Source organism: Physella acuta, unplaced genomic scaffold, assembly GCF_028476545.2.
Source record: "Physella acuta isolate Inbredline_101_S28 unplaced genomic scaffold, ASM2847654v3 ptg001990l, whole genome shotgun sequence".
Taxonomy (NCBI): domain Eukaryota; kingdom Metazoa; phylum Mollusca; class Gastropoda; family Physidae; genus Physella; species Physella acuta.
This window is the reverse complement of record NW_026733495.1, coordinates 1-26,095: the sequence shown is the minus strand read 5'-3', so window position 1 is coordinate 26,095 and position 26,095 is coordinate 1. Positions and strand designations below refer to the sequence as shown.

Genomic DNA, 26,095 nt, shown 5'->3' with positions numbered 1-26,095 from the left:
ACAGGGCTGGTGAAGTAGAGTTTGTCTGTTTCTTTGTCCTAAGCATATGAAAGGATAGTGTGGTCAGAGGCGTGCTCGGCTGGAATCGTTTTTTAAACGATAAAAACATGTTGTCTGAGCACTTGGCGGGACACTGGGCAGGTGAAGTAGAGTTGAGTAGGTCACCTATGAAGTCAGTATATGAAGGGATAGTCCGAAATCGGTGTTTTCGGTGTTTTTAAAAGATAAAAAAACAAATTTTTGAAAGTGGGGTCTGTTTTTTTGTGATGATAAGTGACACTGCAGTAGCGTAGCGGGGGAGGGGGGGGGGGGCGGGGTGACACATATGTCCCCGGGCGCCGACCTTAGGGGGCGCCAAAATGGGTTGGAAAAATAAATTGAAAGGTTGAGGGGGGGGTGCAAATCGAAAGTTTGAGTGGGGGGTGGGGTTCAAATCGAAATCTTGAGGGGGGCGGGTGCACATCAAAAGTTGGGGAGGGGGGTTGCAAATCGAAATCTTGCGGGGGGGGGGGGTCAAATTGAAAAGTTTGTCCCCGGGCGCCGGGAAGGGTCGCTATGCCTCTGAGTGACAGACTTGATGTTTTTTGATGGATGACCCCCAAAACCCACAGTTATCCAACGGATGACGGGTAGTCTAGTATATAATAACATTTTAAATGCACTAAGGCCGTTAAACATTAGCTTGCAACCTGATCGACCCCTTACATATTCTAGCGATCAAAGCTTTTAATAATCAAAGCAAGTTGTTTTTATTTTATTTCTCATTTTCATTGAAGTTAAAAGTTTGTTATTATAATTTTTACATCTGTGTTATTTTCCATTTTTACACGTTTTTATTTAACTCCTTTAACTTCCTTTGTCTGTCTGTCTAGATCGAAACGGCCGAGCGAAATTGCAGGTACTTCTAACTGACAGATACGGTTCGTATTTGGTACGTGGGTCCAGTGTTTCTTCCAGACTTTTTTCTCCGGGGGGGGGGGGCACTTGAAATTTTCGGGGGGGGGGGGGGCGGTAGACTTTCTTTGGGGGGGGGGCGGACACTGTTAAAAGTATATATTTTCTATATAAATTATATAAATTTCATTTCGTTCGGGGGGGGGGGGGGCGGTAAAAATGCCTGGAAGAAACTCTGCGTGGGTCAAAATGGAGTTCTATGATTCCACAAGCAAACAATCAAACATACGGATGTTGTCAACTAAGTAAAAGAGTGTAAAAGTACAATACAATACGATAACCTCAAAAGGCAATACAAATTATATCGGTACGGATAAATCACCAACGAGTTCAATGTTAGAGTGAAAAACTAATTTTATTGGTGTGTGTGTGTTTTATTTCCAATTTTAACATCTAACGCGTTTTTGAAATATGAATCGTATTGGTCAGATAACAATATAATTTTTATGAGAAACTAGGGTACATTCCTCCAGACTTTATGCTAGCCTACATTGCAAATTATTTTTAGGTCCTTTCTTTCCACTATGGACACTTTGCTCACGAGATTATGATTTTAAAGTGGCGACTGAGGTAGTTGATGGTTATTGAAAGTCAGTGTCTGCATTATTGACCTATTTTGCCGGCTTGGTCGACCTCTGTTGCCGGCATAATTGACCTCTGTTGTCGGCATGGTTGGCCTTTGTTGCCGGCACAAAAGACCTATGCTTTGGTTTCTTTTGTGTAAAAAAAAAAGTTGTAGAAAAAACTAATTCCATCCCATAATATTATTAGCCATTATTTCAAATACGCCGTGTGTTAATTACCTTAGAGTAATATATCCAGTAAAGATGGCAGGGTAGGAGAAAAACAAAATGTACATGTGTCTTTCGCCAGCACCATTAGATGCATAGGATTTCCGAGACGTCGTACTACCACCTGTGTACTCTAGAAAAAAAAAATGTACAACCTTTCTTGATAGATTGTAATTTTTTTTATTACTTCAACAACTTATATATTTCTCAATCAGTCCTTTATTCTGATTGACTGATATCAATCTGATATTAGTGTTAATCGGGCATATATATATATATATATATATATATATATATATATATATATATATATATATATATATATATATATATATATATATATATATATATATATATATTTATATAGATATAGATATAGATATATAATTAGCATGGATTGATAAAATGCACCGTGGTAGGTAAAACACGGATATTTTAAATATTGCCTTTTGTTTATTTTATGGATTAGTTGGGGTACTATAGTCGTTTACTAAGTTGAATCAGGCGGTTCCGCGGGCGCCCCGGCCGGGTGTTATTTAGCACCACGGGCTAGACTGTGAGCACCTTGTGTTTATGTTTGCATTTAAGTTGTGTTTATGTTTATGCGTTTGCATTTTCGTTTGTTTTTACTTTCTCGTATATACGAAGTATAGAGAAAGTCTTGTAATCGTGCAAAAAAATCGAGATTTTTGCAAATCTCGACGTTTTACATCTCACTGATACGGAAAAACATAATTTTGCAACCTTGTCCGTATGTCTCTCTGTGTGTGTGTGTGTGTGTGTGTGTGTGTGTCCTTGTGTAAACACGATAACTTGAGTACCGTTACAGCTAGGTTGATGAAATTTCATGTATAAGTATTTTATCAAAATCGTAGATCCGTATCAACTTTTGAGCGATTTCCGATAACCGGAAGTGGTACTTTTTCTACTTTGAATTTTTCAAAAGCCTATAACTTGAGTACTATTTCAGATAGATAAATGAAATTTGATATGTAAGTAAAAGATCTAATTCTCTACCTTCTGTCAAATTTTGAGTAATTTCCGTTGACCGGAAGTACTTATTTACGCTATTTCCGATTTCTCAAAAAAAGCATGTAAATTTATAAAGTACTAATAATATTGCGCAGTATTATGCACCTTTATTTAGCGTTCACTTGGTGTGCATTTCTTTTTTCTACGAGATTATATTCTATTTTAAAAAATTTGAGTAATTAAAATGGATTAAAAATTATGTCTAGAAGTCTATATCCCGAGTTGCCATCCCCCATAGTGTTATATTAGAATATTCGAGAAAGTTTAGGGGAGATCACTCTCGGTTTATTTTACGTTTGCATTTGTGTTTGCATTGTCTTTATGTTGTGTTTGTTTTTCTTTTGTGTTTTTGTTGTGTTTGTGTTTGCGTTTAGTTTCTTTCTGTTCCAAGTTGGTATGTTTTAAAAAGATTGACCGTGGCGAAGCACGGGTATGCAGCTATTATATATATATATATATATATATATATATATATATATATATATATATATATATATATATATATATATATATATATATATATATATATACCTGTGGAGAGGTGTGGTTGGAGCCCTTTGCTCCCCAGGAGCCACAAATGAGATATGAATAATTGTTATTTATATGACATTCAAATTTCCTATTGGGTCAGGGGTGATGTTGAAACACCCTGTCATCTCATTGAATCAGTGTAATATTTAAAATTGTTAAATAATAGACTTTAAAAACTAAAATTAGCATAGATTCGAATGTTATAAAATAGCTTTTATTTTTTTTTAAAATCCCAAAATATATCCCTTTACAAACAACTCATATGAAACATTATCTACCTGGTAATTTGATGTTTGTTTCATTCCACACAAATTTTACTTCCAATCTATCATTTACTTTCCATGGCACGAACGCGAACACAGCATAGTAGTTTTCATCACCTAAAAGAGTAGATACAAACCAAGAAATAAATTAACAAGCACGTAAAAATTATATTATTTTGTAAGAAGACGGGTGTCTACCACGAATTCAGTTCTCAAAGTCCCTGATGGGTACCTAACTCAAGCTATATATTTTTATAAAGGCAGCTGACAGGAATTTTCAGACAGAAATAGTGGAGTGGAAAGCAAAGCTAAGCTAAGATGCTGAGTTAAGTAGCTGAGCAGAGCATAGCAAAGTAAGGTAAAGTAGAGGTAAAGTAGAGGTTAAGAAGAGGTAAAGAAGAGGTAAAGTAGATGTAAAGTAGAGGTTATGTAGAGGTAAAGTAGAGGTAAAGTAAAGCAGAGGTAAAGTAGAGCTAAAGTAAAGCAGAGGTAAAGTAGAGGTAAAGAAGAAGTAAAGTAGACGTAAGTAGATGTAAAGTAGAGGTAAAGTAGAGGTATAGTAGAGGTAAAGTAAAGTAGCGTTAAAGTAAAGGTAAGTAAAGTAAAGTAGAGGTAAGATAGTGGTTTTGTAGAGGTAAAGTAGAGGTAAAGTCAAAGTCAAAGTCAAAGTTAAAGTCAAGTCAAGTCAAGTCGAGTAGAGTAGAGTAGAGTAGAGTAGAGTAGAGTAGAGTAGAGTAGAGTAGAGTAGAGTAAAGTGAAAGTAATATATATATATATATATATATATATATATATATATATATATATATATATATATATATATATATACATATATATATAATTAAAAATCTTATGCTAACATGATAGCTACCTAAAATGTTTGTCTCAGTACTCGAAAACTCAATGATCCAGTCAGTGTGACACTCAGGGTAGCACATCCGCGAAAAGCTGCTCACTTTAAAATTGTCACCGGGTCTTGCGCGAAACGAATCTTTCCTAAAAGGTGATTATTGACGATGCAACAAACAGTAACTGATGACTAAGCCCATATTATCGCTATCTTGTAAATATGCACATATATTTCAATATGTTAACGTGTATATACGTTTGGATCTGGTTGTGTGGGTTTATATATATATATATATATATATATATATATATATATATATATATATATATATATATATATATATATATATATATATGTGTGTGTATATATATATATATATATATATATGCATTTGTACCTTGAGAAATATAACTTTCCATCACAACAATTCTGCATGTCCTGAGCAACCGTGACATAGATATATATATTGACATACATATCCAAGGCGCTTAAACTCAAGTCCATGAAATCAAGCTGAGGTAGATTACTTTCGGCATCTGATCAGGAAAAAATCATTCAATTAACATATGTAATTTACCACTTAGAGTAAATGGGAGTTGATAGTTACAATAAATAAAGAAAAATGTATTCGTTTTAAATTAAATCTACATATAACTCTCTACCAAGTTATAAAGCCCTCTTCACTAAATCTGTGAGGTCTCAACAGCCTAAACATTTTAAACTAAGCATCCTCATTCCTTTTTAATACAGCCTATGTAGCAGAATAATATTCAGTTACAGCTTATTCACTCCTCAATGAACAAGGATGACGTTGTAATATGATCGCATTGGGATTACAAAGCTCCTCAAACTACACATTTTTCGCATCTCACTGCCTCCAAAATAACAATGCAAAAGTACGACTTCAAGACAAATCAACACGAAGTCACTTCCTTTCAACCAGATCTCTATCAACATCGTCACACTGTCTACATTGTCACACTGTCAAGACTGTCCAACTATCGACAACGTCACACTGTCCACGTTGTCACACTGTCCACATTGTCACACTGTCCACATGGTCACACCGTCAACATCGTCACACTGTCCACATTGTCACACTGTCCACATCGTCACACTGTCCACATCGTCACACTGTCCACACTGTCACACTGTCCACATTGTCACACTGTCCACATTGTCACACTGTCCACATTGTCACACTGTCCACATTGTCAAACTATCCACATTGTCACACTGTCCACACTGTCACACTGTCCCACTGTCCACACTGTCTACATCGTCACACTGTCCAACTGTCCACATTGTCACACTGTCTACAACGTCACACTGTCCACATCGTCACACTGTCCACATTGTCACACTGTTCACATCGTCACAATGTCCAACTATCTACAACGTCCCACTGTCCACATTGCCACACTGTCCACAACGTCACACTGTCCACATCGTCACACTGTCCACATTGTCACACTGTTCACATCGTCACAATGTCCAACTATCTACAACGTCCCACTGTCCACATTGCCACACTGTCCACAACGTCACACTGTCCACATCGTCACACTGTCCACATTGTCACACTTTCATACCGCCACACTGTCAACATTACCACACTGTCCAAATCGCCACACTGTCCCCATTGTCACACTGTTCGGATCGTAAAAAGTTTCCGAGGCAAACAAAGAAACTGAAAAGTTCGTAGTCCATTCGAAACAGACAATAACACATGTAAAGCGAGACTTTACTTTGTCAATAACCTACCCCTGAAATCATAGTATAAAAGTCGTACGACTTTATTTGAAAAACGCTGAATGCATTTTTTTTTTATTTTACAGAAAGTTAGCTAATAGAGGCGGGTTGGGGGGAGGGGGAGGGAGCTTGAAAAATGAGGGTGAGGGATGCGGTGGTGAAGATGTTGGTTGGGGAGCAGTGCTTACTCCCAAACACCCTGACAGATGCTTGAAATAAGAACAAGCTGAATGGATACTGCGCCCCATTGAAGTGAAAGAAAGACCAATAATTTGTTCCAGAAAGATTACTTTGTGTTTTTTAAAATACGACTCACATTCCTGAAACTTGCCAAAACACTGACTGTCACATATGAAGCCTTCAGCACACGCCATATACTTTTCAAACATAGAAGATCCATCAGTGTAATATACCTGTAGTCCAACTATATCTGTAAGTAAAACGATACGTATAGTACACAGATAATCAATTTTTGTAAGACTGAGTCAAACATAGAAGAGCCATATGTGTAATATACCTGTAGTCCAACTATATCTGCAATTCAAACAAAACGTATAGTACACAGATAATCAATTTTTGTAAGACTGAGTCAAACATAGAAGAGCCATCTGTGTAATATAACTGTAGTCCAATTATATCTGTAATTCAAACAAAACGCATAGTACACAGATAATCAATTTTTGTAAGACTGAGTCAAACATAGAAGAGCCATCGTGTAATATACCTGTAGTCCAACTATATCTGTAATTCAAACAAAACGCATAGTACACAGATAATCTATTTTTGTAAGACTGAGTCAAACATAGAAGAGCCATCAGTGTAATATACCTGTAGTCCAACTATATCTGTAAGTCAAACAAAACGTATAGTACACAGATAATCTATTATTGTAAGACTGAGTCAAACATAGAAGAACCATCAGTGTAATATACCTGTAGTCCAACTATATCTGTGAGTAAAACAAAATGCATTTAAAAAAAAAGACGTTTTAATAACAAGTTTTTATGTAATAATGCACCAACAAGAAAAATTAAATGATTTTCTTTACATATGTAATAAATAGCCGTCGGTAATCGTTACGCGTGAATTATAGGCCTATATATTTTAATGTTTTACTTGTTTGAGAAAAATATTTTATAAAAAGTTTACTGATGTTCAAAACTCAATCTGCTTTCTACACGTTGGACGTTATTAGTGACAAAGCATTGAAATTACAAAAGAAGGTAAAAAATCCGACACATTTAAAATAACAAAGAGTACCAATACCTATTAGAAAAATTAAAACCAAATTATATGCATTATTAGTCAACACCAGGGGCGTAGCGAGGGGTGGGGCGGGGGTGCGGACCGCACCGGGTGACACCATTTATGGGGGTGACACCAAGGCAAAAAATAGCGAAATATATAGAGAAAAACTTGGGGGGGGGGTGGAAATCGAAAGTTAGAAGGGGGGGGGGGTGCAAATCGAAAACTTTAAACGGGGGTGCAAATCGAAAGTTTGAGGGGGGTGGGGGGTGCAAATCAAAAGTTTGAAGGGGGGGTGCAAATCGAAAACTTGAAAGTTTGTCCCCGGGAAGGGTCGCTACGCCTCTGGGGGGTGACACCATTAAGTGCCGCACCGGGTGACACCCGACCTCGCTACGCCACTGGTCAACACAACACCATATTAAATGCACACGCTGATTAAGAGATTTAAAATTAAGAGACTTAAATGATTTCGTTAAAAGCCCGGCTGTCCGATGGTAGTATTTTAAAAACACATATTCCGGCTGAGCATGGGTCTGACCACACTATCCCTTCATATGCTGAAAAGACAGAAACTTGTGAACTCTGCTTCACCTGCCCCGTGTCCCGCCAAGTCCCGATAGGCAACTTTATCATTCACATCTTTTTAAAAAATTGAAAAAAAAAAAGTTAACGTTGACGTGTGTATTGCTAAACAACCAAAGATGTATATAAAATAATGAAGGATATAAAATAATGAAGGCCTGAAATAGTTTAGTATATAAACTCTTTATTGGCATAGATTCTATTGCTGGGTTAAGTCTAGTTTTTCCGTAGATCTAGATCTAGATCTAGAATCTAAATAAAGTAAATTTTATAAGTTTAGGCCGAGAAAATGGTATACATTTCATAGCGTACGTCTTGATAAGTGGATCTAGTTCAAATTTGAATGAAACAGTTCATTTCTTTGTATTCTAAAACTGGAAGATGACGCCATTAGTTTTTAGCGCAATTTCCATTCTGGAGAATTGCGTTTATTAACTCGTCATTTCTGGGAATGGATGGATGAATGAATGAATGTATGGATGAATGTGTGTCCGGGCTTTAAGTCGTATCTCCTCCTCAACGAAGCAATATCGATGACTAGTTCCAAAAGCAATTATGTTAAGCAAGTTACGAGAATGAACATAGGCCATAAAAATTCCGGGTTTCTTTCATGGATTTCCCGGAAAAGCCAAAAAACCTCGATAAAAAGCAGTTTTTGGCCTATATCTCGGCAACCAGACCACTTAGCGACTTGAAACATGTACCAATCGATTCCTGCCATAATTTAGAACAATATTGCAGAAGAAAGTTTTCAAAAATATCCTTTCGTTCGGTCACAAAAATTTTTTTTAATTAATTAAAATTTGGACCGAATTAGTAGGCATTTTTTCCAACCACACCACACGCGTCATCACGTTCAATAGCTGCGCCATCACGTTCAATGGCTGCGACATCACGTTCGGTAGCTAGGCGCGCAATGGTTTTTAGTCATGTAACTCTATTGTAATTAAAACATGTAAAATACTGAAAAAAAAAATAAAAAACGTTTTAATAACTAACCAATGGTTTTACTAACCCTGCTCTTGATTTACGCTACGACAGAGCTATTTTTAGATAACATAAGGAAATTGCGCTAAAATTGTCACTAGACTTTTTTAATTACTTGTTTGTTCTTTCCTTAGTTTAAACATGTGGCGCATTAGACGTCATTGTTGGTTGCGTTCTTGTCACGACAATAAACACTTTAGTTAGAAATGTGTTTCTTCATTCGAATATGCCTTTATTTTTATATTTCTTCTTTAAATAAAATGTAGTTAATACATTTATAACATCCACCATATTATTTTCAACATATCTTTAAGTTCTCCCTATACATCGCTGAACATACTGATCACGTTGCCAAACATATTGCGTACAGAGAAAGAGAAAGAGAGACAGAGAGAAAGAGAATTGCGCACATGGACTTTTATTTATTAGAATAAACTACTATTTAAAGAACTAATAAAAATGTGTGTATAATAATGTGGAACATTAGTACCTTTTAAATGCATATGCGTATTTTTTTTAGAGATCAGAAATAACGTAAATTACTACTTCCGGTACACGGAAAGTACTCCAAAATTTCACAGAAGGTAGAGAACTAGATCCTTTACCTATATGTGAAATCTCGTCTATCTAAAACAAGTTATGAGCTTTTGAAAAATCAAAAGTAGAATAATTTCCACTTCCAGTAACAGAAAATTGCTGAAAAGTCGATACAAAACTACAAATTCGATAGAATACTTATATATGAAATTTCATCAACCTAGGTGTAATGGTACTCACGTTATCGTGTTCACAGATACACACATACACACACACACACACAGAAACACACACAGAAATACGGACACAAATTACAAACCCATGTTTTTCCGACCCAGTAACGTGGAAAACGTCTTTTTTTTTTTTTTTTTTTTTTTTTTTTTTTTTGCACGATTACTTACTCTATAGGCCTACTTAGTATATGAGAAAGGAAAAAAGAATTTGAGAAAGTTTGGAAGATCAGTCCCTTTTTAAATTTTTTTCATGACTCAAAAGCTGTGTGTTAATAAATTTATAAAATGATAATTAAGCATCCAAATATTTCAAATTTGATACCAAATTATATTGTCATCGGTCTAGACCCAAGTGCCAAGTTTCACAGAAATCAGTCGGTTAGAAGTCATCAAAATTTCGCTCGCCCTTTTCCATCCACGACGACAAAGACAAAAGCGAGTATGAGGAGGCAAGTGAAATAAACGCATGAAAAAAACAAGCTTATAATGCCTCTCTAGTACACCTGTATCTGTGAGTTTAAAGAAAAAAATCTTCTAATACACCTCTACTTGAACAAACCGTATCATAAGTTTATTCTAACAGCATTAATGATGATGTATAGTATGGCATAAAAACCACCTGAGCTAACCGTGGCCATCCCCGAGACTTGTCGAGACGGCATCCCTGCAGTTATTAGCTGTAACTTTGTTCGGTCTTTTCTTGAAGCAGTCACCCATATTGTACTCAACGTCTGGACGTTGTTTAAATAAAATAATGAGTATTGGATTGACGACGGGTAAAGGATTCGCGGGTGGTTGATACGGCCACTTTTCCTGTAAAAAAAAACATGCAACGATTAAATTGTTTGACGTATAATTAAGCGCAGCGAACATAAAAATAAATAAAACAACTGTAAAAATAATCTTGCTTAACGTCGTTCAGGGCTGTGTAAAGTTTATGCTATATTTACAAGCACTTATAGAAAACAACAACAACGTAAAATGACGATAATGATTTCGGATCAAAGTAGCATATATATATATATAAATATATATATATATATATATATATATATATATATATATATATATATATATATAGCCGCGTATTTATCTTAGATAAAATAACCATTCATTGGTTTTGAGAAGGCTTTCGATAGCTTACTTTTAGACAGACGTAACCAATGAAAAATCTTATGTGGTTTATTTTTGTTCAAATAAGTCATCACGGCCAGCAAAATTACATATGTACGCTCCCATTGAAGTGTCATACGTGGTCAACATATAGCGGATTCATTTGTAGATCAGAAAAAAGTCAATCAAGTCTTTGTTCTACCTCCATTGCTTTTAAAAATCTGGCTGACTGATTCGTATTGTTAACTCTTAGTGTCCGGAGTTCGGAACCCGGGCAGGCGATGCTCGTTAGCTGGGAACAGCGACCCGTCTAGTATAGAAAACTCCAGACTCACACAGCTGATATCTTGTAGTCTTAACTTTGATGGACTAAGAATATGGTAGGATATCCAAAAAGAAAAGCAGGTTGAAATCGGAGTCAATATGCCTTATGTTGCACAACCTGTAGTATTGTAATAAGATATCCCCTCCAATATTATTAAAAAATACTTTAAAAAAAACTTTTTAAAAAACCACGTTTTTCTTGTGGACTAAAAAGTAGAAAATAACTATTTACATACATTTGATGACAAAAAACGTGGGTACGTTCACCATCAAATTTCCCGACCCATCTGCCCGACCCACGTTTTTTGTCATCAAATGTATGTAAATAGTTATTTTCTACTTTTTAGTCCACAAGAAAAACGTGGTTTTTTAAAAAGTTTTTTTTAAAGTATTTTATTTTCTCCTTTTTAGTCCGTTGCTACACATGAAAAACGTGGTTTTTAAAAAGTTTTTTATATAGTTTATTTTCTACTTTATCTAATCACTTGATTAAGTATGACTTGACTAAGTGTTTTTAAATACACGGACTAAAAAAATCTTGAGCGACCGATACGCTTTAAACAGAGAAAGGGTGTAATTTACGTTGCTGGCGTGGAGATCTACTCACGAATCACGTGATAAAATCTCCCATAAACAAACAAATAAACGCGAAGCTGAGTTAAGGAAAAACGTGTTTATGTGTATTTTAGCATGCCCAGCGTACCAACCGTGTCACCGTTAACAATGTGTTACCGTGTCCGTTCTCCTTTTTAGTCCTTTGCTACACATAAAAAACGTGGTTTTTTAAAAAGTTTTTTTTAAGTATTTTATTTTCTCCTTTTTAGTCCGTTGCTACACATGAAAAACGTGGTTTTTAAAAAAGTGTTTATAAATACACGGACTAAAAATCTTGAGCGACCAGGATTCGAACCTGGGTTGTCGCGGCCACAACGCGAAGTACTAACCACTATACGATCACGGCCAGCGCGCTCACATCGATTGGGGCCGAAGTAACTGGGTCAATAGGCCTCCAGTCTTGTCGGTATCTTTAGAAATCATGTCCTCAATTTTATGGTCCTTGGGGCGTAATTAAATTAAGCTAATTACGGTCACTAATTGCTAGTTTTTATGATTGCATCTGAAATTGTTAGGCGAAAGTAGCATGCATGCCAAATTTCAGGTCTCTAGAGCAATCAGAAGTGGGCTAATTTTCGATGTCAATTTTAACAACAAACATCCAAACAACCAAACAAACAAACAAACGCGAAGCTGAGTTAAGAAAAACGTTTTAAAATGAAGAGAGAATCAGAAAACTGGCAGATGGCAAAAACTACAGACCAAACAACAAGCATCGGATGGTAACCTACAACCAGCCTAGAAAATATTGATTGTGCAGAAAGGGTCGGCGTGGTCGAGTCGGTAAAGCTCATTTTTGCTAAACCGGAAAGTCTCGAGTTCGAACCCTCGGGCAGATGAGGCTCGTTAGCTGGGGACAGCACTCTTCTACTAGAGACAACTCCAAAATCAAACAACTGCTGCCTTGTAGTTTGTTCTTGGTTGGACAAAGGCTATGGAAGCAAATCCAAAAAGAAAAGCAGGCTGAAATCGGAGTCAATGGCCTCAATGGCGCATAACCAATTGACACGTAACGCTTAATTGTGTTGGAGGCGTGGTCGAGTTCAAACCCACTGGCAGATAAATCTTGATCCCCTTCAACACTAATAATTAAGAACAAAGAAGAAGAAGAAAGATTGTGCAGACGACGACGTAAAACAATTTAATTAGCTAGTCGAGAAAAGGACATTCAAGGAAAAAATTAATAAACTGAGCTATTTTTTTTTTATTGCAGTTTGCAAGACGCAATAAAAAATTAACAGCACACAAGTTAATGGAGAAGTAGAATATTTTACGTAAGATTTCCCACAAGGGAATGGAAAAGGTGTGTCGTGAGTCGTACGGCCGATTAACTGTTCCCAAGTAAAGGGTTGTTTTTTGGGAACTACCATGAAAGGTTTCAAAAATCGAAAGAAAACGAAACAATATTCTGAGCCGAGTAGAAATGTGATGAAGAGATGCAACAAATACCTATATAATGAGATTTCAAAATAGGATACTGAAATTAAAATTTCATGATCAATGCATTTTATATTTATTTTTTGGAAAATAATTTTCCCTCGGGTAAAGCTTTAGGGCCGATGGGTTTTCGGTAAATCTCTAATGTTTTGTTCCAACTCCTATATAATAATATTACAAAATTCATGTGTTTATGTGCACCCAAGGTGCAGACAAATGCACACAAGGTACAGACAAATGCACACAAGGTGTAGTCAAATGCAGAAGCGTAGCCAGGGGATAGCTGGTGGGGTGGCCGCCCCGGGCGACGACCTTAAGCGGGCGCCAAATTGGGTAGAAATATAAAATAACCAGCTTATTCCGAGCTGCATTAAAGTCAAATTTAAGAAAATAGAAAGCTACTTGGTTCTAAGAACGGCTTTCTACTTTGCTTGTGTGAAACTGGAAAAAACTACTAACGGTTATTGATGTGTGCGTGTGGTTGGGGGGGGGGGGGGGGGGAGGGCGGGTATCCTTTTACGCTAACGTGAATAAATATATAAATATGGGGTTGGGGGGGGGGGGGCACAAAATTGATAGTTCGCTACGGGTGCCGCAATGTACACAAACTTTTGATTGCTTTAAAAATTGCCGTACATTGCCTGTCAAACATTGTATTTGTTCAGTTGAAAAAAAAAGTACCCTAAACGATTTTAATTAATTACATTTTCTCCACAAACATTGAATTAAATAACCTCTCCTTGAAAATCTCCATTGGAAGTCTGTATCCTCCTCCAATATCCCCTATAACACAAAAGACCGACGTCGTAGATCAGAAGCGAGTACTTGTCGTTTGCGTTAAGACCAAATTTAATTTTTGGCCGACTGCGGTAGATTTCGGATCCACGCTGAAATAGAAACAGAACGGTTTTTACATTTGTAAGAAATTTATAACAAATATAGCTAAACAGAAGTTGAATAAACAAAATAAAATAGTTATATTCTGAGAAAAAGAGAAGTAATGAGAAAAGAGAGGACATCGCAATGCACAGTTAACTGCGAATCAGGCAATAGGGTTGGAAAGCTGGATCCAAATAGTTCCAAATGGTTGTCGTCAGCAAGCATATATAGTAACAATGCATCACTGTGATCCTCCCCAACATTAAATGTGACATATCCATCCCAAGATAAGTTAACTCCCCCAAAAGTAAATGTGACATATCCATCCCAAGATAAGTTAACTCCCCCAAAAGTAAATGTGACATATCCATCCCAAGATAAGTTAACTCCCCCAAAAGTAAATGTGACATATCCATCCCAAGATAAGTTAACTCCCCCAAAAGTAAATGTGACATATCCATCCCAAGATAAGTTAACTCCCCCAACAGTAAATGTGACATATCCATCCCAAGATAAGTTAACTCCCCCAACAGTAAATGTGACATATCCATCCCAAGATAAGTTAACTCCCCCAACAGTAAATGTGACATATACATCCCAAGATAAGTTAACTCCCCCAACAGTAAATGTGACATATCCATCCCACGATAAGTTAACTCCCCCAACAGTAAATGTGACATATCCATCCCAAGATAAGTTAACTCCCCCAAAAGTAAATGTGACATATCCATCCCAAGATAAGTTAACTCCCCCAACAGTAAATGTGACATATCCATCCCAAGATAAGTTAACTCCCCCAACAGTAAATGTGACATATCCATCCCAAGATAAGTTAACTCCCCCAACAGCAAATGTGACATATCCATCCCAAGATAAGTTAACTCCCCCAACAGTAAATGTGACATATCCATCCCAAGATAAGTTAACTCCCCCAACAGTAAATGTGACATATCCATCCCAAGATAAGTTAACTCCCCCAAAAGTAAATGTGACATATCCATCCCAAGATAAGTTAACTCCCCCAACAGTAAATGTGACATATCCATCCCAAGATAAGTTAACTCCCCCAACAGTAAATGTGACATATCCATCCCAAGATAAGTTAACTCCCCCAACAGTAAATGTGACATATTCATCCCAACATAAGTTAACTCCCCCAAAAGTAAATGTTACATATCCATCCCAAGATAAGTTAACTCCCCCAACAGTAAATGTGACATATCCATCCCAAGATAAGTTAACTCCACCAACAGTAAATGTGACATATCCATCCCAAGATCAGTGAACCTCCCCCAACAGTAAATGTGACATATCCATCCCAAGATCAGTGATCCTCCCCCAACAGTAAATGTGACATATCCATCCCAAGATAAGTTAACTCCCCCGACAGTAAATGTGACATATCCATCCCAAGATAAGTTAACTCCCCCAACAGTAAATGTGACATATTCATCCCAACATAAGTTAACTCCCCCAAAAGTAAATGTTACATATCCATCCCAAGATAAGTTAACTCCCCCAACAGTAAATGTGACATATCCATCCCAAGATAAGTTAACTCCACCAACAGTAAATGTGACATATCCAGCCCAAGATCAGTGAACCTCCCCCAAAAGTAAATGTGACATATCCATCCCAAGATCAGTGAACCTCCCCCAACAGTAAATGTGACATATCCATCCCAAGATAAGTTAACTCCCCCAACATTAAATGTGACATATCCATCCCAAGATAAGTTAACTCCCCCAACAGTAAATGTGACATATCCATCCCAAGATAAGTTAACTCCCCCAACATTAAATGTGACATATCCATCCCAAGATAAGTTAACTCCCCCAACAGTAAATGTGACATATCCATCCCAAGATAAGTTAACTCCCCCAACAGTAAATGTGACATATCCATCCCAAGATAAGTTAACTCCCCCAAAAGTAAATGTGACATATCCATCCCAAGATAAGTTAACTCCCCCAACAGTAAATGTGACATATCCATCCCAAGATAAGTTAACTCCCCCAACATTAAATGTGACATATCCATCCCAAGATAAGTTAACTCCCCCAACAGTAAATGTGACATATCCATCCCAAGATAAGTTAACTCCCCCAAAAGTAAATGTGACATATCCATCCCAAGATAAGTTAACTCCCCCAACAGTAAATGTGACATATCCATCCCAAGATAAGTTAACTCCCCCAACAGTAAATGTGACATATCCATCCCAAGATAAGTTAACTCCCCCAACAGTAAATGTGACATATTCATCCCAACATAAGTTAACTCCCCCAAAAGTAAATGTGACATATCCATCACAAGATAAGTTAACTCCCCCAACAGTAAATGTGACATATCCATCCCAAGATAAGTTAACTCCCCCAACAGTAAATGTGACATATCCAGCCCAAGATCAGTGAACCTCCCCCAAAAGTAAATGTGACATATCCATCCCAAGATCAGTGAACCTCCCCCAACAGTAAATGTGACATATCCATCCCAAGATCAGTGATCCTCCCCCAACAGTAAATGTGACATATCCATCCCAAGATAAGTTACCTCCCCCGCCAGTAAATGTGACATATCCATCCCAAGATAAGTTAACTCCCCCAACAGTAAATGTGACATATCCATCCCAAGATAAGTTAACTCCCCCAACAGTAAATGTGACATATCCATCCCAAGATAAGTTAACTCCCCCAACATTAAATGTGACATATCCATCCCAAGATAAGTTAACTCCCCCAACAGTAAATGTGACATATCCATCCCAAGATAAGTTAACTCCCCCAACAGTAAATGTGACATATCCATCCCAAGATAAGTTAACTCCCCCAACAGTAAATGTGACATATCCGTCCCAAGATAAGTTAACTCCCCCAACAGTAAATGTGACATATCCATCCCAAGATAAGTTAACTCCCCCAACAGTAAATGTGACATATTCATCCCAACATAAGTTAACTCCCCCAAAAGTAAATGTGACATATCCATCCCAAGATAAGTTAACTCCCCCAACAGTAAATGTGACATATCCATCCCAAGATAAGTTAACTCCACCAACAGTAAATGTGACATATCCATCCCAAGATAAGTTAACTCCCCCAACAGTAAATGTGACATATCCAGCCCAAGATCAGTGAACCTCCCCCAAAAGTAAATGTGACATATCCATCCCAAGATCAGTGAACCTCCCCCAACAGTAAATGTGACATATCCAGCCCAAGATCAGTGAACCGCCCCCAACAGTAAATGTGACATATCCATCCCAAGATAAGTTAACTCCCCCGACAGTAAATGTGACATATCCAGCCCAAGATCAGTGAACCGCCCCCAACAGTAAATGTGACATATCCAGCCCAAGATCAGTGAACCTCCCCCACAATGTCAGTCGTGTCGTTTTGCCCATCTGCAGCATTGTTGTATTTGAGTCAGACAGAAGCGACGTGTAAACGGATCATGTAACAGCTTAAATTTATGAGAGGCTGATGGCTGTTTTACTTAAGAGATGAAATTTTTTAAAAATAATCTATACAGCTGTACAGATATGTACAAGGTATACTTTAGGATTGCTAGAATTTTACTGCATATTGAGAATCGGCCCTATATCTATCTATAAATGCAAAGTGAGGTGTGTTTGGTGTTAACTTCAAATCAGACACTGGCAGGTTAGTTGCAGGGAAATTGTTCTTTACAAAGTTTGCTGTTTACTCTCAATCTAACGGGAAAAAATTAGAGCCCTCTCTAGGGCTGGTAAGTAGTTCACCAACCAGTTCTACGAGTCAATAAAACCTGCATGAGCCATAGAACTGGTTGGTTCTACAGTCGAGTTAAAAGTGACTGAAAACTGACCTAGCCTGACCGTGGACTTATATAAATTATACTTTTTTTTATAGTGCTTGAATTAGATCGACTACTTGCAAATGCGACACACAATTGATATTAAGTAAGGGGATAGCTCTAGTGCAACTGGAAAAATACCAGATTCTCAGAAATGTCACATGGGGAGGTGAAATTTGACAAATTTTACCTTTTAAAGGAAAATAACTGCATCAGGAATTTAAACTTTTAATTTCACCCGTTCTCTGACTACACACAAAAATAAAAAAAATAAAACATTTGCATAAAAGAAAAATTCCTTTAAATGTCATACAAAACGGTTTTTAAATGGCTGTGAAAATTAATTAATAGTGACTAATAATTATTTCTTTTTACTTCTGTTTAATTACTCCATTTCAATTACCCCACCGCCGAAGACATTAATCTAAATCAAAAACTACAGAGGACACTACCTACCCCCTGACAATCACCCACCGATTAGGGTAACGGTTATGGTAACAATAACGAAAGGATATAATAAAGAAAAGGGATCGATCGAAGATTAAGGCAAAGCATAGGGTATTGGCTAGGAACAGGGTTAGGGATTAGGACAGGGCTATGAGGAAAAACGGGGATCAGTATTGGTATAATATGTGGGCCTATTATGTAGAAGAGTAATTAGACAGAGGGTTAATTGAGAGGAGGCAATTGATCTGGAGTCTAATGCCCAGGTGGGGGTAAAGGTGTCTAACGCCTTACACCCAGGTGAAGCATTTCACCATTCGGAAAAAAATTTAGGTCGAATTTTACTTATTTTAGCCAGTTGTAAATGTTATTGGCAAATCTGTGCCCATTATTAAACATTTGATACGTACTTGTGACTTTTATTTTTGCAAAAGATATAGATCATACTGTATGTGTACAATGTTCTATTACACTCTCTCTAATTTTTTTTTCATTTTTGTCCGTTTACGTTAATGTTACACTTTAAAAATAGTTTGCTATTACGGTGTAAGAAAGATAATACATATTATTACATGATACTATACCTATATTTTTTCTGAATATTTTAATTGTATAATAATTTGGTAGTTTTGCTCCCCAGGAGAGTGAAAGTGACAAACAAGTTGTTTTCTGTTTAATGGTTTGACTCTGATGCTCATTATATTTGTGTACCAAACCTTAATATTGAAGAAATGGCAGGTTTTGTGTACGTTATTTTTTAGAATCACGTTTATGTAAATCTCTTTCATTTTTCTTAAAACATTTTGTAAACAAATATAAACATATTTACGTTAACATTTACATTTGATCATGGCTATAAATGGATGAAGCAAAGCCTAGCCGATATCGGATAGTACAAAATGAAAAGCATTGAAATTAAATAATATAGGAATGCTTTTCCTTCCACAGATTTTACTATCTTATACAAGTTTAATCAAAGGGCTATTCTTATCTATATGGCTTGAAATTGTAACTTCCAAATAGAGAAATTGCAAATTAAAAAGAAATATTTTATTCATCTCACCTTTAGCAGTGATTTGACTGCACGTCCACTTTCAGGCAACTTAAAAGCTTTAACTTCTTCCATGGGTTGAGCTTTACCACACACATCTACATCCTCTAAACGAAAAAAAATTTGTACCACATACATCTACATCCTCTAAATATTTATATAATAGGTATACCTAATGATATGTTAACACTAAGTAATATTCTTGGACATGCTGTATTATTAACGACGATAAAACAAATATGATCACATAAGCCTGGCTAATGCCCAATCCTGTGTGACTTACTTAGCATAATCAAGATAAGCCCTTGAAGAGCAAAGGGCTACACATTCACCTCCCCGAAGTCTCTGTTTTGGGCAGCTCTGTTTCGTTGAGCGCATCTAAGCCCTTTTTCCCTTGCTTTTCCTTCCACAAATTTTACTATCCTATACAGGCTTAACCAAAGGGATGTTCTTACCTTTAGGGCTTGAAAATATAACTTCCAAATCTGTCGTCAGTTGTATGGTGTTAGGTAATCCTGCTCTTTCCAATATAGACTCAGGCTGTGGTCTGACATGAACGAGGAGAAGGAAGTCGATAAAACCTTACACCTTGAAATACAAAGTCTTGAGTATTGTAGAGTACAAAATAAAATGTTAAAAAGTCAAACAGCCGACTGAAAAACAGACAGCGACATGGAAAAAAAAAACACCGTCTGTTGATACATTTTGACCAGCCATAAGTCCAACATGAGGCTGACATCTTAAAACTACCACACAAGAAATGTGTTCGCTGTCACCTTCAATATGGCTCATCTTCTCTACAACTATTTAGCCTGTTGCCGGTGTCAGCTTTGGTCCATATCGGACCATTGGTTCATGTTGACAACATATCAATGTGAGCCGATAGTCCATGTCAATTTTTGACCATGTCAGCCCAGTGTCCATGTTCGATCACGGCCGTGGCTAGGTGTAAGAATATTGTATGCGTGGATGGAGCTTTAGAGTTGTAGAAAGGCTAAAGTAGGACATGGGACAAACCAACGACAATAACTGTTCAAATATTCGCCAAATTCTAAAACAGACGGCGTGGTCGAGTCGGTAAAGATCATGGTTGCTTAACCGAAAAGTCTCGAGTTCGAATCCTCGGGCAGATGGGGACAGCCACTCTTCTAGGAGAGACAGCACCAGAATCAAACTGCTTCCTTGTAGCTTGTTCTTGGTTGGTCAAAGGCTATGGAAGCCAATCAAAAAAAGAAAAGCAGGCTGAAATCTGAGTCAATGGTTATTAATGGAAATTAATATAAGCTTATGGCCTCAATGACACATAACAAGTTGACACGTATACGTAATTGTGTTGGAGGGATCCCTTCCAATACTAAAATTTAGAACGAAGAAGTAGAAAGAAGCAAGCAGACTATAAAACCCACCAGTTGTAGTAGCTTGTAGATAAAAAGAGTTACAATACACTATTACCTTAAGTTAAAACAGTAACTTGGATTTTTCGTCGGATCAGGGCACAAGTTCGTGTAACAGTCACCAAACCAAGGCCATGACCTGTCTTTCAGCCTTTCAAGAAGTTGAGCGGGATCTGAACATTGTAATTTAGTTCATAAACCAAACAATGATTTCTCTTTTTAAATAGTACAAATTATCAATTTGAAAAAAAAATTATATAAATGTTAGCCAGCTTCGAGGAGTTGAACATAAAAGACGAGGAATTTCTGAAATTGTTTTCCTTATACATTAAAAACGTGAAGCATGATAGTTTGGTTAAAATATTCGTTCCCTGCGACTATTTTAATTTAGTTTTGTGGATATAATGGGTTTTTTTAAAATATGAGACTACATCTATATGTGATGTTGAGGGTAAAATAATGTGACGTTATCTGCCTCAGACCCATAACATACTTCAGATCTAGGATTTAGAGTTAGGTTGGTAATGTTGAGAAATTAAGCAGGCCGATGTTCTTAATTCTTTTTTGCAAATTTTGTTACCTTAAGCTTAAGCCTAGTTATAGCCTTAGCCATTCTAAACGCTACATCGAACACTAACCAGTGTTTCTTCCAGACTTTTTTCTCCGGGGGGGGGGGGGGGGGGCTTGAAATTTTCGGGGGGGGGGGGGCGGTAGAGACTTTCTTCGGGGGGGGGGGGACTAAACTCTGACACTAACACAAACTATAACCCTGAATTCCATCTATACACCGTATTGTTCAGATAGATTCTTTTATAAAAAGCCCTTAGACCAACCTAACTTAGTGTAAAAATTCAACATTCAGACATAAACGAATAGCGTCAATTGAAATAACTGTTGTTCTCTTTTTTGTCGAGGTTTATTTAAATAGATATTTAAAAAAAAACTACTATTAAATGAATTATCTTACAAACATTCTGCGAAGAAAAGTATTGAAATTCTAACTGTCCGGGTATTGAGCTATAAGGGGTCATCCATAAATGACGTCACACTCGTAGGGGGGAGGGGGGGGGTCCGTAATTTTGTGACGATGTGTGATGAGGGGGAGGGGGGGGGGGGTCAGATGTTGCGACGTCACATTTTTGCATTATAAAAAAGCAATGTTAGAAAACGAATTTTAGACGTTATTTCGCGTTTTAGATAACTGTTTTAATAAATTGTAATAGTTTAGACAAGATTTTGGAAAAAATATCGATGTTTAAAAAAAAATTCAACGGCAATTTTGAGGGGGGTTGTAGGTTGAGGTGTGACGTCATGTTAGGGGGGGGGGGGTCTGGCTTTTTGTGACGACGTGTGACGGAGGGGAGGGGGGGAGGTAAAAATCGTCAAAAAAAGCGTGACGTCATTTATGGATGACCCCTAATGGCAAACCTTTCAACAGTTTAACCAATAAGAATGCAAGCTTCTGTGATGTTATAATCTACATTTAAAACAAACGTTAAACAAATTTACAAGAGGTTATTATAAAACGTCGCTAGGAAATATTTTATCAACAACGCTAAGCTAACAATGAACATCGAGAAAATGATATCGCTAGCTCTAGTCCAAATCCTTAAATTACCAGTTCATCTTAACAAGGAAATCATCAAAGTAGGTACTCCAAACGGATTTTTCAAATCAGTCACACAATAATGGCTTTGGTTTTCCTGCATAGTACTAATAATTCTAAGAACATGGATACCAACTTTATGTCTGTAGGACAATTAGAAAAAAAGTTATGCGCTTAAGAAACACGCGTTTTTTTTTACCTTTTACGGCCTCATGAGGACCCGACTTTAGCACCGATTATCTCAAAAACTATAGCAGCTATACCCATTCTCTAACTTAATTCCAATAAAAGAGTAGATAGATTGTAGTCTCAATTTTTTTCAAACTAGTATAACAAGTTAAAGATAAACGTTTTTTGTCTTAAAAATCGTACTACACCATATTTACCAAAAATTTGACAGGGCGAAAAAAAACTAAAAAATCACCAATTTTCACAAAACCACTAAAACTCTTCTATTGCATGCACAATAATCACCTTTATATCGATTTAAAGGGGAAAATGTTACCTAATTATGTAAATTAAATTGAGTGCTATAAATCATGCAGTTAAATGTCCAGATTTGAGAAAATAAGGTGGGGGTGAACATTTTATACCTCAACACGGCTTTAAGTCAGTTTTTTTTAATTGACAAAGAATTACTAAAACTTAACAGATATATAGAAAAAGTTATTTATTTGTAACTACAGTTAATCTACGTTTAAAAAGAAACATTCTCAGTGAAATAATTTAGTGTTAGATCGCTGAAAAACGTTAATAAAAATGCACGATTTCAGGATTAAAATCGGGCCGAGATTAAAAATAGACAACCTATTTTAGACTTATTTTTAGCAAATTACGACCCGTAAATGAAGAAAAAAGAAACACAGTGTGATAAAGTATACCCATAACTGTAAAGACTAATCGAATTATATATTTAGCAGATAGTTTGGACATTTTAAATCGGATAATCAGTTCTTATTAGCGTTTTTATCGCAATTTTCTGTAGTTTTCTCTCGAAACGTTGCCGGTCGAAAAACTAGGTCAGCGTGACCTTTTACTAAATATATTCAAATTTTACAGATAAAGTTTAGTTTTAAATTATAAATACTTAAATATTTTCATATTTTATTGTATTCTTTTTAATATTGAACTGTTTTTATTGTGATATAATGCGTAAGAAAAAATAGATTTCTATTCAAACACGTCAGGGGTCTGATCCGGGCCGGGCTTTTATTTTCTTTGTAAAAAATTTCGTGATCGCGTCGGCGAACGGGAGTTACACATGGTTTCGTTATCGCGCTTTGCCATTCGCGCCATCTTTGATATTGTAAAGATAGTTTCGCATTTAAATAGAAAAATGGACGATCTTTCTAACCATGCTAGTAGAAAATTTGTATTTTTAGTGAATTTTGGTGAAAATTCAATTTTTCGTAGAAAATTTGAGAATTAAACCGTTTTTACTAAAATAATTTGTTAACATTTTATACGAGACTAAAGGTCATTCAATCCTGCGTACGATAAGCTATGTTTAGAATTCATACGTCACGTGGCGCCGAAGCGCAAAGCGTCAGAATGCGATAGGGGTAAAAACGGGTCTGCCATTTTGCCGATAAAAATCGTTGCGGTGATGTTTTTCAAGCTACAAAAACATGTATTCTTCCTTTACCAATATAAAAACAAACAACACATTATTGTAGAGCTTAAGTTAAGCTTTCTAACCATACCATTTGTATTAGTATACGCTTAATTTTTATGGGAGAACTTTGTGATGGAAAGTAGTGAAAAAGTAAAGAAAATGAGCAGAAACCTCGATTTTCGGCAGTTTGGAGAAACAACTTCAGTATTATACTTCAGATATGGATCAAGATACAGGTATTTTTAAAAAGATGGTGTGGCCTTTTCCGGGCTGTGTCTAGCCACCCCAAAATAAAACATCGCCCTTATCCTTTTCATGGAAGTCCTAGCATAGACAACAGCAGAAAACAATTTCGTAATAAGCAATTCATGCGCTGCCGGTATTTCTATAAGAATCGTATATAAATAACTAAAAACCCCAACAAAGAATAGATCCAGGTCTGATTGACAGTGTGCTGTTTACTTGGAACTACTGAGTCACGATTCAGTCTCTTACTCGTTTAGATTACATTCTAGATCAAACAGACTTCGCAATTATAGCGATAATCATTACTTTACTTTTAATCTAGATCTAGATTTTTAATTTAGACCTACCAATACAAATAAAATTATATTATTTTTTTACTAAATTATATTTTACCGGCTTTAGCGACAATGTCAAGTGTTAGTGTTATAATTATTAATACTATGTAAATAACATGTGCCATTCGTTTTATTATCAGTGCATCCATATTTCTTAGGCTGCAAACAAACCATTCCTTTCATCGGAAGTGCGAGCAATTCAATACAAGTGAGACACTTCGCGTGGGTGCGCAATTAAAAGAATTGACTGAACAAGTGTGATCGATAGTAATAGTGTTTTTATTTCCTAGATAAGCGTGGACTGCTATATTTATGTATTGAATACCTTTACTAGATTAAGAAGCGCCCTGTTTTAGTTAGTTTAGATATTTAAATTATTATCACGTGTTTACAGAAAAAACATTTATTTTCTTCTTTAAGTGGATTATTGCATAAAAACTTGTTTTTAAACGTCTTTTTTAATGAATTTTTAGAAACTGGAAGTAGAATAAGTACTACTTCCGGTTACCGAAAATCGTTCAAAAGTGGCTAGAAAACTCCTAATTTGATATAATACTTATACATCAAATTTAGTCATCAGAACTGAAACGATACTCAAGTTATCGTGTTTACAGACAGACAGACTACACAGAGGACAGACAGGAACGACAGACAGACAGGAACGACAGACAGACAGGAACGACAGACAGACAGGAACGACAGACAGACAGGAACGACAGACAGACAGGAACGACAGACAGACAGGAACGACAGACAGACAGACAGACAGACAGACAGACAGACAGACAGACAGACAGACAGACAGACAGACAGACAGACAGACAGACAGACAGACAGACAGACAGACAGACAGACAGACAGACAGACAGACAGACAGACAGACAGACAGACAGACAGACAGACAGACAGACAGACAGACAGACAGACAGACAGACAGACAGACAGACAGACAGACAGACAGACAGACAGACAGACAGACAGACAGACAGACAGACAGACAGACAGACAGACAGACAGACAGACAGACAGACAGACAGACAGACAGACAGACAGACAGACAGACAGACAGACAGACAGACAGGACAGACAGACAGACAGGACAGACAGGACAGACAGGACAGGACAGGACAGACAGACAGACAGACAGACAGACAGACAGACAGACAGACAGACAGACAGACAGACAGACAGACAGACAGACAGACAGACAGACAGACAGACAGACAGACAGACAGACAGACAGACAGACAGACAGACAGACAGACAGACAGACAGACAGACAGACAGACAGACAGACAGACAGACAGACAGACAGACAGACAGACAGACAGACAGACAGACAGACAGACAGACAGACAGACAGACAGACAGACAGACAGACAGACAGACAGACAGACAGACAGACAGACAGACAGACAGGACAGGACAGGACAGGACAGACA

At 36.8% G+C, this 26,095-nt stretch overlaps 1 protein-coding gene across 1 annotated transcript; it reads right to left on the bottom strand.

The window, feature by feature from the left end:
- Positions 1 to 1,753: 1,753 nt before the first annotated feature.
- LOC131931537 (uncharacterized) lies at positions 1,754 to 24,805 on the bottom strand. Its single transcript, XM_059288368.1, has 11 exons — positions 24,712 to 24,805; positions 20,910 to 21,024; positions 19,913 to 20,004; positions 19,470 to 19,564; positions 13,984 to 14,136; positions 10,390 to 10,573; positions 6,490 to 6,603; positions 4,819 to 4,957; positions 4,443 to 4,567; positions 3,587 to 3,688; positions 1,754 to 1,878 (listed from the first exon to the last, which is right to left on the bottom strand). The coding sequence occupies exons 1-11, from the start codon at positions 24,800 to 24,802 to the stop codon at positions 1,754 to 1,756; spliced, it is 1,335 nt and encodes a 444-aa protein (XP_059144351.1). The 5' UTR covers positions 24,803 to 24,805.
- Positions 24,806 to 26,095: the final 1,290 nt, after the last annotated feature.

Bases quoted from the DNA above. Each gene is read 5' to 3' on its own strand.
- LOC131931537 (XM_059288368.1), bottom strand. From the start codon at position 24,802: ATGGATGCACTGATAATAAAACGAATGGCACATGTTATTTACATAGTA. The intron at 21,025-24,711 runs GTAAAATATAAT...TACAATGTTCAG, and splicing joins TGACATTGTCGCTAAAGCCG to ATCCCGCTCAACTTCTTGAA. The intron at 6,604-10,389 runs GTTAGCTCAGGT...TTTTACTTACAG, and splicing joins AAGTCTCGGGGATGGCCACG to ATATAGTTGGACTACAGGTA.